The 14,474-nt window shown below is 38.4% G+C and overlaps 1 protein-coding gene across 2 annotated transcripts in view; it reads right to left on the bottom strand.

Annotated features, from left to right (window-relative positions):
- The window catches only part of AFTPH (aftiphilin), a 42,317-nt gene that overhangs the window by 14,127 nt on the left and 13,716 nt on the right, over positions 1–14,474 (bottom strand). For both annotated transcript variants that reach the window (XM_058019852.1, XM_058019853.1), the window contains exons 3-6: positions 7,684–7,835; positions 7,053–7,179; positions 6,677–6,733; positions 5,003–5,125 (exon numbers count right to left, since the gene is read on the bottom strand). In XM_058019852.1, coding sequence (XP_057875835.1) covers positions 5,003–5,125; positions 6,677–6,733; positions 7,053–7,179; positions 7,684–7,835 — 459 coding nt within the window. The remainder of the gene's footprint in view (positions 1–5,002; positions 5,126–6,676; positions 6,734–7,052; positions 7,180–7,683; positions 7,836–14,474) is intronic.

Raw genomic sequence — 14,474 nt, 5'->3', positions numbered from 1 at the left:
CGGATGAAGTAATGACCACCATTATCAGTAGCTTGTTTAAACTTTGTCACATGTAAAATGTATTAATATTAAAAGGAGTTTGTAGGAAAAGAGAAGGGTAGTGAGTACAACAATTTAGCAGCTTTCTGCTCTGAGCAAAATGAACTCAAATTGAAATAAAGTGGCTTCCTATCAGCTCTTACTGAGGAAAACACCCAGTTGATTTTGTGTCAAAGGCCTGAGTCAGGACTGATGACTGACAGAGCTGCATGGAAAAAGTGGCAGCAATGGTTTGCAAAGTGTTTGCCTTTAATGATGGCCTGACTCTCAGATTTGACAAGGAAAGGACAAAGGATGTGATGAATTCTTCCTAAAATGGGAAAAAACGAGTCTGACTCCAAATCAGTAAGAATACACCAAATATATTAGTCTGCTCTGTGGGTGAGGCCACCCTGCTGACTTCAAGTACTTTGCAAAAGAGAGGGTAGGCAAAGCAGCCCTCACCTACACAGATGCTGGCAAGTCCCAGTCTATACAGCAGCAAACCAAGTGAAAGGAAAAGGCAGAGGAAAAAGCAAAATTAAACTGAAAGTTTTCTGTTTCTTGCTACTTCAGCCCTAAGAAACACCTGAACACAGGCACTGAAACCTCAGCCAGTGGGAACATACCCAGCAAATGGGAATACAATGTTCAGCCTTTCTGAAACTGTGAGGTTGTTAGGTTACTGCAATTATTATTTTAGTAACATGCTTTAAGGAAAAGTGCCCAATCTATGAGAATATTGAGAAATGGAGCACATTGCTTTCACTCCTCAAGGCCTCCATCTTAGAGGACACAGTACAGAAATGAAAAAGTACACTCAGCTGTCAGAGTACTACTCTGAATGTTAAAAAGAAAGAGGAAATTAAAATGCCTGCCTGTTTTACTGCATCATATTTCACTTTGATGCAAGTGAGAGATGTTCTCACACAGTAATTTTAGAATGTATTATGTAAGAGCTCTCATAATCCAAAAGAGTAAAATGTAAATGTTTGTGTATGTGCCAATAATTACTCAAAGAAAATTAAACAAAATAAATAAAAAGAAGCATTTTGCTGTCTTAAAGCTGGGCAAAAAGAATAAAAGGACTTGTAATACAAATATAATGTCAATATTCAGATGGATCCCAAAAAAGAGCATCATACACATTCCAGAAAAAGCTTTACATGCAAGTAATTCATACATTTCCTTGTGTGTATTCATTGGCAAAATTTTATCAGTTCTGAAAACTGCTCTTTTCAGACAACCCCTTTACACAGCTGTCACATCTGAGAGAACAGCAAGTTCTGCAGCATCTTACCTGCAAATCCTTCTTCCTTACTCTGTCAACAAAGCCACACACACTCTCACACTCTTGGATCTTTCTCACATGTATAACTGGAGAGCAGTTCCTGATGGAGCCTTTGGCTGGTGGCCAATAATATGGTAGTTTGCATCTGTCATTGTTAGAAGTCCTGATGGCCTCTTATGTAATTAAAAGTGTTTTTAGAGACTGTCACCCCATGGGGTTTAATTAAGGTTCAGTCCCTAATAGCCACCAAGTGTAAGATGTATATTTCTATTATAACCTGATCCCTAATTCAGTGGCTTACATGCAAGCAGATGTGCTGTAATGGGCACCTGCAGAAAAGAAGCACTGGTAATTTTCTTCTACAAAGGTCTGGGTCACTGCAGATTTTTATTCCAATAAAAACTTACTAAGTAAAATTTGGCAGGTAACCCTCAAAAGAAACATAGTCCCAAACAGAGAGAAGAGAATGCTTTGAAGCAATAGCAGAAGAGCAGAAATATCTGGACAACTTTCTTCAAAATATCCAAAGAGAAGCAGATAAATAAACTTTAAAACAACATTAACCAGAAAACAGTATCAAACCAAGAGAAAGCAGTCATCACTAAGTCCAGACAGCAACCCTTTAGACAAACACTGGAATGTAATTTGCATGCACTGCCTGAAGACTTGGCTGTGATTTAGAAGCCCACTAGAGCTGCACTAAAAAGAAGAGAAAGGCACCTGTCTTGGGTCTCACAATCAAAGGGTGCCTATTTCACCAGCCACTCCTTACACCTGATGTGCCTTGACAAAGCCTTTTACCTCAGCCCTGTGAAGTCTTTGAGACACCATGGTTAGATCAAGGCAACAGTAATCAGGGGATTATTTTATATTCTGTTTACTGCCTTACAGTTATGAGCACAGAGGAACAGAGAAATAAACCCCTCAATTGTCAAGATAAACAACAGATCAAAGAAGAATTTAGATTCTACCTTCAAATATAAAAGAGAATGACTCTACAAAAATCATCTTTATACAACAAACTAATGTGACAATCCAGTGACTTGCTTGAGAACTCAATTTCAAAACCCTTGTCCCTATAGCTTAAATGGCTCAGATGGAAATTTGTCCACTCTATTTCCCCAGCCTAACTCAGTCAGACACACTGGAGGGAATGAAGGCAAAACATTCAGAGTTTATGTCATAACTAGGAAGAAACATTGCAGCTCATTTGCTGGTTTTTACCTCATTCTATTAGTTCTGAAGTTCTCCAATTTAAATCTCTGCATGGTTTTGTCTGTTTGCCTACAACAAAACCATTTAGGAGGCATTTCTGTGTTTCTACAAGTGTTCTTTCCAGTATTCCTTTTGCCTCATCAGTCTTCCAAAGTCTTATTCCCTTAGCAGGAAGTCATACACACAGATGCACAGACACTGATCTGTATACAAGTGCCATAAATGCCAGCCCTCAGAGGAGAACTTTTCCCTGAGCAAAGAACATGAATCTATCAACCAGAGCCTCTCCTTCCAAAGAGAATGTCAATATTCTGAAGTTTGTGAAAATATGGATAAATCTTCATTCTGAAAATGGAGGAATTTAGAAGTTTAACTAAATAATTACACATTAACCAGGTACACTAAAGAGATGTTTGAATTGCTGCACCTAAATAACTTGCACTTAGAATAAGAAGTTTCAGACTAAGAATAATTTTAGAATAAGAAGTTTCAGAGTCCACTAAAACTGTCTGTATTTCTACTGAATAGTTTAACAATGTTTCTAGCAGAGCTCCTAATGAAATGCTTGGGCACATCATCTTATTACCACAACAATCTGGAATATTCTGAAAGAGCCATTTGTACAATGTGATGTGAAACTGGATTTTCCCCAAAGCAAACAGAAGCCATCAATCATTGACAGAAGATGAGACCAAGAAAGAAAGGAGGTCTCTGAGGTGGAGAATTGATTGTTCATGCCCTGAAACTTTCAGAATGTCATCTAACTGTAGCCTCCTAGAATTCTGAATGGTTACAATCCCTAACCCATTTCTTCCCCAAAAGCTTATTTTAGTGTTTGTCTTTTTGAAAAAGCTAACCTAATGCCACCAGTGCAGACAGACAGCACACAAACTTCTCAGATGTATTCATGGACCACAACTATTGAACAGAGATGGCCTTATCAGAACAAGCTGTAGGTCAAGATTATCCCACTGTGACAAGTAATGGGAAATTCTGTAGCAGGAATTCATAATTACAGAAAAAGAGAGACTTTGGTAAGTAGAGGTTCTTATTTTCAGCACTATGACTGTCAAGCAACTGAGAAAATGGCACTTGTCAGAGATGCTGTTACTTCAGGCTCTCTCAGCTATCTACACTGTTTAGTGTATGGCTTCATTTATGTTTCCTCCTCTGTAAAAAAAGGGTACTTTGAATGCTGCAAAAAGACTGTGAAATGTTCCTACTTTCTTACCACACAGTAGATTTCTTCAGGTCAGACTGCTTGCACTGATGTTACCTTTTCCTATATCCACTTCAGCTGCTCAGTTCCACTGCACAGGAGGAGCAGCACAGGAAGCACCAAATGTGTATTGCTGTATAAAACAATGGGAGCTCTGAGCCCACTGACAAACTGCTGCTCAATAATGAAAAAGAATTCTCCTCTGCTAGAAGCATGTCACACAGCTCTGCAGTGTGGCAGAACAAGGACTGCAAGAACATCACTACAGTCACAAGTACCTAGTGTTAAGGTTAAGTGTAGCCCAAGAATAATCCTTTCTGGAATGCCTTCAATCAGAAGTCACGAGCATAGCAGGTACCTGAAGATGTTGGGTGGATTAAACAAGACCTGCACTAAGAAGGGACACAGCTGAGTCTGAATATGTACTGAGCATCACTGTAATGACACTGAAAATGAAGTATCTCTGCATATCCCATTAGCTTGTTGACAACCACACATATTGAAGCATGCATGGCATTCAAGTGCTCTTCTAATAACCTTACATCAAAACAACAGCAACAAAGAACTCATGAAATTCAAAAGCTCACTCCCAAACTCCTCTGAATTAATTTTGTATCAGACTTTAAAGATAGAGAAGCCAGCAAAGCAACTGTGTGTAACAGATAATTCAATAAATCTGGCACAAAGGGCCAAGAGAATTCATACAATCAAAAAGTCAGACATGTATGCTTGTAATGACCACACCAAAAATCTCTCTTGGGGCAGCTGGGCTGCTTTGCATGATACTCTGAAGAAGTAAGAAAGGGCAAAAGGAAATGAACCTGAACAGTATAAATGTAAATAGCATCATTCAGAAAACTGAGTGCTAACCAACACGTAGAACAACCTCCAACAATGAGCTCCAGAATAAGCAAAGATGAAGAACCCTAGCCAGAGGTCAGATGAGTCTCACATTACATATAAATCTGTCTACCTGCCCAGTGCCTTTGAGAGCAAACTGCTGTGTAACAGTAAGGATCATCAGGACTCTGAAATGGTGGCCACCAACTGCTACAGCCTCATCACAGGGACTCCCAGTCACACATGAAAAGCAGATCCAAGAGCAGGACTTCGATCTGGCACAACCAATAGCTGCCTTTTACATACAGGTGTCTTTGAATACACCATCCAGATATTTTAAACATAAAGAGACAATGCACCCCATTACTTCCCTCATTCTTTCTTTGCCTCTGCTCTCCCTTCTCTCCCTGTTTTTTTACCTGGAACTGATCAGATGCACATGTGTTCATCTCTGGTGATACAGGAGGTGTCTGTCCTATTGAAGCTATTTTTTCTGCTGCAGATATTGGTTTCAAAGGTTCCTTGGTAGGTTCTAACATACCCTGAATAAACAAGCAACAAACAACTAAATAAATAATCTGATTTTTAAAAATGACTTGCACACACAGACACACACATTTACAGACATTTCAAGAACTGTAGATGCCAAAAACTAGAACACACTACTAGGTAGTACTACCCTCAACTAAGGGCTTGGGGGTAACCATGTATCTCTGGGACACTTTCACTGTGTTGAGATGGAGCAGGGGAAAATCATCGTGGGTCCTTAGGCCTAAGAAACATTTTAGAGCTAGTAACAAAAACCCAAGTGTTGAGCTGGAGCTTGCTTTCAACTTTCAGTGAGGTAATTTAAGCTGGAGAAAACAGTTACTTGATAAGGTGATGTCTTCTCCTCCCAATTGTGTGTAGACTATTCCAGAAATATCAAATGACCCATCACAAAAGTACAACTGCATTCATTCCATTTCAACAATTAAGTAATCCAAAAGAAACAAACCAAATTATCAGTTTTCAGAATGATAATTACTGAGATGCAATAAATGCATTGAGGCATTAAGAAAATAAACTCATATTTTAATTTTAAGCAAACATTTAAAATATAGATAGTATTATGAAAAATGTCTGAAATCTGATCTGGAAAAAAATGTAGGGAGAGAAGATCTACAGAAAGCCCAAAGTTTGCACTGAGACATGCCAACCACCTGAGAAAAATGAGAAACCCCCAAATAAAAGCATGGGATTTGCAACTACAGCATTTTAAACAACTTTCAGAAAGTCACTTGCCAAGATCCACTGTCCCACAAATGTTCCTACACTTTATTAGGGGAGCTTTGAATTTACCCACCAGTTCAATAATTTCTTTTGGACAGCAGAGAAACACAGAAAGCAATGTGGAAACAGAAAGCAACAAGCCACTTTACTCCTACTACTGCTGCTATCCAGCTTATTGTGTGCAAAAATATAAAAAAAAATTAGGAGACAATTATCAGCAACAACAATCTGCTGCAAAAAATAACTGCATGTGTTGCAAACATAGTCCTGCTCACAAACAGGAAGAAAAAAGCAATATCTCAGAGTTGTTTTAACTACCTGTATCAGAATACCATGTCAACATCCAAAGAAGCACACAAGCTGACCTTGATGCACCAGAAAACTGTAGAATTCACTCTATAAAACTACCCTACGTAATTAAATCAGCCTAATATAAACCAAAGAAAAGTATTTTGTTACTGTTCCATTTGTGGAAGGTCATATGAAAACATAGGTGTGTTTGTCTGTGTATATATATATACATGCTCTGTTTTTTTAGAAAAAAAGAGCATTTATTCTGCTCAGACCAGCAAAGATCACAACCCTTATCTTCTCCTTGTTTTTACCAAATACTTCTTTCACTTAAAATCAAGTATCTGCTTGCACACATAATGAAAATTATTTATTTGGTAATTCTTTTCTAGCATTTCTACTGATGCCTAAGCCATAACTGTACTCACAAAAATATCTTTCAGCACACTTGGTGTTTAATGTCATTGAATATATTTCATTATATGATGTTGCTGGAATTATAACAAAAAATAATACTAAAAAAAGCTTACCAGTCCTGCTGCATACATGGGTACTATAACAGGCTGCTTCTTGTTGCCTGTAAAGAGCTGATAAAACAACAAAGAATTTACTTAAGAGTTTCTTCTATGTCAGTGATGGAAATGTTTTTCAATGCTACATAACTTGAATAAGGTTAGTATCACAGAATAAATGCTACGTTACTTATAACACAATGGTTAAAAACTCATTTTTGCAACTTTTGACATTAATAGGGGTTGTAAAAGGTTGCCAGGTGGTCAGTCATGAACAATCATGTCCTGTGCAATGATGCAATTAGGAGAAGGCACTCACACAGAACACCTCCACCTGATTCTACATATAAAGCAGCTTCCTTATTTAAAAAGGCAGTTTTACTGGCAGACTCACAATATTTCTTGTGTCAATTCCCAGGGAGCACAGAAGCTTTTTGTTGCTGTGGGAGCCACCCCACTGGTATCTCAGTCCGTACGCATCGTGGATGTCCTGCAGCTCTGTCCACACATCCATCAGTTCCCTGCACAACCCATCATAAATCAAGTTATCATTCAGAAATACAGCTTAGCAGCCTCCAATACTTATTCTGTTTTTTAATGCAAGTGACTTATTATACATTCCAATTGAATTTATGCCCAAGCACAATACCCAGGGGAACTAAAACTGCAGTGTTCTCAGAGCAATTATAGTTCAGACTTCTTACTGGAAAATGATGTCCATGGCAGGCAGGACAAAGCCAGCTAAGACTTCATCATTACATGAATAAATACAGTAATTTATAGCAAGTGTAACTAATAAGACATATTTGGTTAATTCAGAGATATAATTGAAAAGAAGATGATAGGCTGCTGAGTTGCTAAGTGAAGTACTCCTGGTGTATGTAGTCATTGAAAACAAGAATTCTGAGAGATAGCTGATTTTCACTCGATGGCTTCTCAAAATACTTGAAGCAAACACCTCATTTTAAATTACTGTCATATGTGTTTCAAGTTCATCTTATATTTGTTGCACTGTGGTTTCTTACCCAGTACTTCCTAAGGTCTCCTCAGTTGTTATCTGTTTTTCACCTGCTTCCAGCAAATGATTCAAGGAACTTATTTCTTCTTCAATTTCAGCAACAGGAATGGAAGGAAAACAGACTTCAAATATTCGTTCCAGACGACTTAGCAATGTTGTCTATACCAAAGAGAAAATATTTATGTCAAGTTTTGCTAACTGCTACAAAGGTAAGTCCAATAATACAGCAAGATGGAAAACAACTTCTAGCTAATACAAGATTTCACTTACTACAAAATATTAACTGCCAGAGGACCACAAGACTCTTTAAACACCAAATACAGGCTAGGATCCTGTACATTGACTGTTTGCCCTCTGCAAAGTGAGTTCTAACAGAAGTGTCCAAAGTCACTCTGGTAGAAATTACCAGAAAGTGCACACAACCAGATTTAGGCTATATAAGGATAATGTCTCAGCAATATAAACAGCATATATTGGAAATAATGGTTTCCAGACATTTTAATTCCAAAGCATGCACTGGGCCATGGCAGATGGATCTAACATGAAAAACAAAACAAAAGTCAAACAACCTCCTGCCCTCACAAAACCAAAAAAATCCCTCTGTTTTTTCTGACAAGCATAGTATGCTTTCTTCTTTTCAAGTTCTTCCCTTACATTTCTCTTTTCTCTTTAGTATTTCCATATAGACAGGATTTCAGCTTCTTGTACCTCTGTTAACCGGTCTTGGACATCAGATGTACTAATGATATGGAATTTTTTTTCAACCCATTAAAAACAGGTAAACATCAAGCTTTTATTATTTATTAAAATATCAATTTCAATGGTATTTTTTGAAAGGTAAAAATACCTTGATATAAATATGTAAAAATTAAATTAAAGCCTTTTTTAATGTACTCATTTTTGCCAGAAACACATGAATCTCTTTTCTTGCTAAGGAAAGGAGACACAAGCCTGGCATTCAGTGGAGTGTTTCCATCTTTCTAGTTTAGTGTTCCTCAACAACCACTTTCCCAGTGCTCTGCTGCAACACACACAGGGCAGCATCCAGCAGCTCCAGCACCTGCTTTTCTACTGGGGAAATGGAAAAGAAACAGAGTAGGCGGAAATCCCAGGAGCATCCCACAGCATGTGCTGTTTTAGCTGTGCCAGCAGAGCCCTCCTGTGGAGATGCAGCATATTCCAGCAACAATGTCCAATTTACACACATAGGCCTCAAAACAGAGGGTTTTTGTTACAACTGAGATGATTTAAAGTTCAAAAAAGCAAGGCTGTAGGAGGAAGTTACCTATTTTAGTTAGGCCAATCGATACAACTGGGACAAACCTCCATGCAGCAAAATATCTGCTTCACAATTCCAATCATTATCTGCAACATTTCTTATTTGAACTTCTAGCTGAAAATTTGTCTTGTCTCTCATCTCAGCTAAGCAACTCACTGACCATGTACATCACCAAACATAACAGAGGTAAACATGTTATCAGAATATCTGGATTCTGTGTTGGAGTTGGGATGATGAGTCAGGAACTGGGATGGAGTCTGTCCAGACTATTCTGTCTGTTCAGCCTCTAACTGCAAAAATCAGGAAAATGAATTGGCTTAGAGCATCAGCTCTTCAGTTTTACTGCCTGGGAAAGAAATGCCTGAGAGGGACAGCCACCAGGTACAGCCACTTGTAAAACATAATGTATAAATGTGCAAAGATCTGAATTCAGAGTATACCTGACTCACCCTCCCCCTTTTTTTTTTCTTTTCTTCTTCATTACCTCTCTGGTAAATTCTGACCATAATGAGCCATGTTCTACAGTAAACAATTCTTCTTTTAATCATCTCTCAATGCTCAGTCATTCTGGCCATACACTAAGTTGCAATACTTGTAGGCTGTTTCCTGTTTGTTAACCAGAACTAAGACACCACCTTACATTTTTAGGAAGTAAAACTAAACACTATTCCAGATTCTAGCCGAATGCTTTAACACACTAAAGCATATTCTGCTTCAATTTTAAATCTTAACTTTGCCTACAATATATCACTTCCCCTTATCTTACATTACCAGGTGATGCCTACTTCATTTCTGTAATACAGCAAGAGAACAAATCCCCAGGGAAAAGCAAGAGGCAGATGAATGGCATTGGATCACAGAGACAGCAAGGCATCACATTTCTTGAAAAGGATCAACATTTGAGAACATGCTAGTGACTAAAAATATGCTTGCTTAGGTAATGAAAGAACTAACAGAACATCTCTAAGAACCAAGTAGAATCTCAGTCAGTGTCACATTTCAAATTTGAGTTTAAGAATTGTGCCAAAATTTCAGGAACAGTTTAACTATAGCATTCTTTACACTTCCTGTCATCTTTTCTAAATTCCCAGTGATGCTCAGCCCTTATTTCTATATGACAAAGAATGGTTTCCATAGCAAAGCAGAATAATTAATTCTGTATGTGCAAATGGACAAAGGGATGAGTGCACAAACACACATCTCCACACAGTGGCAATGGAAGCAGCTGGACTTGGTTTTGTAATGAAATTCCAAAGCAACTGAACTTGTTTTGGTGATGAAATCCTGTGGTCACAGCTTCCAGGTATTAAGGGCATCACCAAGATTTTAAAGCTGGTGTAAATGTCCACCTCCTACAAACTCTAATCTATTGTTGCATAAATCAGACTGCAAGAAAATACTGTACATGACCAGAAGTAATGTCATGTCTGTCTTTCTGGAAAAAAAAAAGGCAGAAACCAATAATTTTTGTCCACTTCTCATGTCACTAAAAGTATCTGATACATGATTGTTCTGCATGGCCATTCAAGAAGAATAATTCTTGAAGGCACTTACAGAAGATGTGAAAAGGCTACAGCTGCCATTAAACATTAGCTGTGATTCTCCAAACAGCTGATAAATAGATGAGTAAATTTATTTATTAATAAATTTAAAGATTCATAGTTTTTGTAAATGCATTTTGGCAGACACTTAAGACGTGGTAATCACCACCAGAACCAAAGAAAGTATCAGAGATGCTTTTTAAAAATAAGCATAACCACAAGATTAGAATTTATCTCTGTGGTAATTAAACAGGGGTCAAGATCCATCCCTCAGAGCTGAAAGCCCAAAGTACTTGGTTTACACAATTTGTTTGTTCTTCTTCTCCACCACAAGGTCACAGAATCCAAAACCTCCTTCAACACAGCAATTCTTCACTGACCACCCAGCACACCAAATCCTCTCCAGGTGCCCCCACATGAACCCAGCAGTGACAGGGCACTGCCTTTCTTCAGAGCTATCAAAAGAGGAGATAATAAAATTTGCCATAAAAACAACACACTTGAGCCCTACTACAGAAACAGTGGACACAAATGGCAGTTTTCACCATGTAACTGCTGTAAGGCTTCTGTGGGTAAAGTTTAGGGGAACTCTGTGTGCAAGAGTGGAAAAAAGCCAGTCTTGCTTCTTTCTTTCCACGGTTCTGGTCCCACCTAAGCTGTGGAGCAGACACAAGAACTCACCCAGGTGAACTCCCTTTCAAAGAGTGGAGTGGCACTTTGTCCTTCCACCCTCTCCCCTTTCCTCTGGAGGGCACAGCCCCATTTTTAACACAAGCCCTTATTTTCCCTGAGGAAATCTCTTATATCCCACAGCATCTCTGCTCTGGCAGCCTCCAGAGGTGCTTTAAGAAGGGGAGAGTCAAAACCAGAGGCATTCCTTCAACCCTCCTCATCCTGCTGCCAAGAAAAGAGGCCACAGAGGAAGCAACACAAACTCTGGGCTCTTTGCCTCTACCAAACACAACACTGGAAGATCTAAGAATAAATAAAACCAGTGTAATAGTTAAATTGTTGAGCATGTTTAGATATTCAACCTTTTGTGAAAAGTAATAAAAGAAAAAAACATATTAAAGGAGATGGAAATGAGCCTATGAAAGATCCAAAATGCTAAACATATAAAGTAGGAAAGGAATAAAGTCCATATGAACATGACTGGCTTCTGGTTGGAACTCAAAAGCTGAATGAAAGTTCTCAAAAAATGACAGAACAAAGCCCAGGGGCCAAGAAAAGAAAATTATTAACCACTGAGATTTTATTTAACTTAAATCATGAACTCACTGTTCTTCAGAGTGCCTAGCACAGCTTTTTATGACTATTTTAGTATAATAAAGGTTAAATAAGAAGTTCTCTTTGCTGGGTTTTTTAACAACCAAACCACATTTTCAAGCAACACATTTGCCTGTGAAGAGCTAAGTAGCCATTTACTCTTCTACCTTCACCATGTGTGTGCATGGGCTGGGTGTATTTGGGGTTTTTGTTTGGACAGTTTTATTGATGTTCTTGGAGTACTCTGGGGGGGTGGGTTTGGGGATTTATTAAGAGCTAAACTTCATGACCATATAGACACAAGGGAGCTGAAGAACCAATTTCAATGGATGCAAGTCCCCATGGGGAACACACCAATCAACTTCCTCAAAACTTTCTGGACTCAAGCATTAAACAAAGCTAAATGGTTAACTAAAACCCCACAAGCAAATGAACAAATCCCTAAGTTCTCAATGGAATGGGGATGGTTTTTTCTTTGAAACAGTTTATGGACTGTATAAACTATGAATCCATTTCCTTTTCACATAGCAACAATTTGTTTCTTTGAGGAGGCAACACCTCCTCAGAAGCAATAGGAGAACAGATGCAGGCAGAAAAACTCCTGAGTAAAGAGAAGCAAAGCTTACAAAGAAAACTGGTTTAACTTCTCATGTTTCAAATGTGATGGCATGTCTTCATCCCCACTTTAAAAGCTGGTTAGTATAAGGTAGTGCCATAAATTTCTTAGATGTAAAAAACTGAATTGAAATATGCGTTTTTATTTACACGGGAAATTTATAATGGAAACACTGATCCTAAACTGAGATTTGCAAATCACAAAGAGGATGCCACAAGAGCTAAAAAACCCTTCATCAACATAAAATGAGGAATCAAGATTTTTTAAAACAGTAATTTAAAGAATTAAAGAAGGCAATGTTAGTCCTAAATATCCCAAACCCATTTTAAAAGCATAACTATAAAAGTTTTGAGCTCAGCTGCAAAGCAAATCTGAAAATGTAGTGGCTTAAGGGGGGAAAAAAGTTAAGATTTCTCTGCTCTTTTTACTGCTTGATCTGAGAGTGTTAGAAACTGCAGGGAAGTTCAGGCTAGAAATATGAAGCTGTCTCTCTCCTTCCTGCTGGAACCTTCACCATTTATTCTCCCTCAGCTGAAGAATGCATCAAATATTGCATCTTCCATGCAAGCAAAGTCCAGTTTAACAGTTATTTATTGTGAGTACATAAAACTCACTGACCATTCCAGTTTGTCACGTTGTTGTTACCTACTGGTGTTGTACTAACTTTTCAGTCAGACTCCGAGAGGAAGTACAGCAGATGACACTTACGTGTACAAAATGGAAAATAATTTTGTCCATAAATAGTAATGCTAAAACAACCCTCTCTCAAACTATTTTCTTTTGCAAGATTCCCCTCAGCCAGTCTGTTCTGAAAGCCAGCAATTACTGGCTACTTTTAATAGTGTGATTTTTACTGTTATACAGCTGCAAATACTTCAGAACTGTGCTGTTGACTTAAAACCCCCAAACCTTTCCAAAAGGGTATGTTTACATAAGCAGCCAGTACTATTTTAATTTACCTTACTGAACTGAGGGGCTGAAGTCTTTATGGTCATAATTACTTTTCTCCAAAAGGATGCTCATTGCCCAAGACAGAGTACACTCCAAATGACAGTGATCCAGGGCTTTCTTTGTCTGGGTGCCTATTCATGGCTCAGTAACTGTGCCTCGCCCACACTGATTAATCCAAAGAGGCAGAGCCTGCACAGGCTCTCTAATAAGTGGAGAACCTTAAAACCCACTTGGAGGACTGTTCACCTTTTCCTTCACCCCTTGCCAGGATTTGTTAAGTCTCAGGTAAGATCTGGCCTTCCAACCAAGCCCTTCTTTAGCTCCTATTGCTCTGGAGATGCCCATGCTCCTTGCACAAAGGCAGGCACAGCCATATTCCCCACCCACACCATTACCACGGATTATTACTGCTCTTGTGCCTCACTGCTGAATCCTATATATATATATATATATATATACACATATATATTCTTAATGCAGCAGAGTAACTCCCTCAGCTGACTAATGCTCAGCATTATCTCATGGAAAAAGCTGCCCTACAAGCCTTATATTCATCATAAACAAAACCTGGTAGTGTGCAATGAGATTTCATGGAAAGGACTAATGCTTGTGCAGATTTGCTCAAGACTTGTTGGATCAACCATTTCACCCACAACTACATCCTGAATCTGTTACTGAACACAAAGGCACATCTCCAATGCAGAGTGCAGCCATACTGAAACCAGGCATTAGATCTTTTCTGCTGCAGACAGAAACTAAATGGATTAAGGTATATGCAGCATTAATATGGGTTCAGATGGTAGTTTGTGTGCCCTTCCTCCTCTCCCCTCCACACAGAACCACTGAACAGAACAGGTCAGCATGTTACAAATCCTGCACTGCAAATTGTGAGCAGAATTCAGAGAGCCTGAGACCAAAGGCAAGGAAGAAAAGGCCATGATCTTTTTGCCACTACATGTGACTATATAAGGGAATTTTTGTGAACTTCCCACCTCTTAGTTTCCTCCTTTATATTGTATATTTTCTAATAAAAACTGTATTAAGTAACTGAATTGAAGCAAAGCCTATTTTTAATTAAAGATTATACCAAATCCACAGTCTTTAAACAGTTTGCCCATCATACATACATTGTGCAATCAAGACTG

This window comes from Melospiza georgiana, chromosome 3 (assembly GCF_028018845.1).
Source record: "Melospiza georgiana isolate bMelGeo1 chromosome 3, bMelGeo1.pri, whole genome shotgun sequence".
NCBI classification, from domain to species: Eukaryota; Metazoa; Chordata; class Aves; order Passeriformes; family Passerellidae; genus Melospiza; species Melospiza georgiana.
Note: the sequence above shows the minus strand (reverse complement) of the source record. Positions and strands in the feature narration are given on the sequence as shown.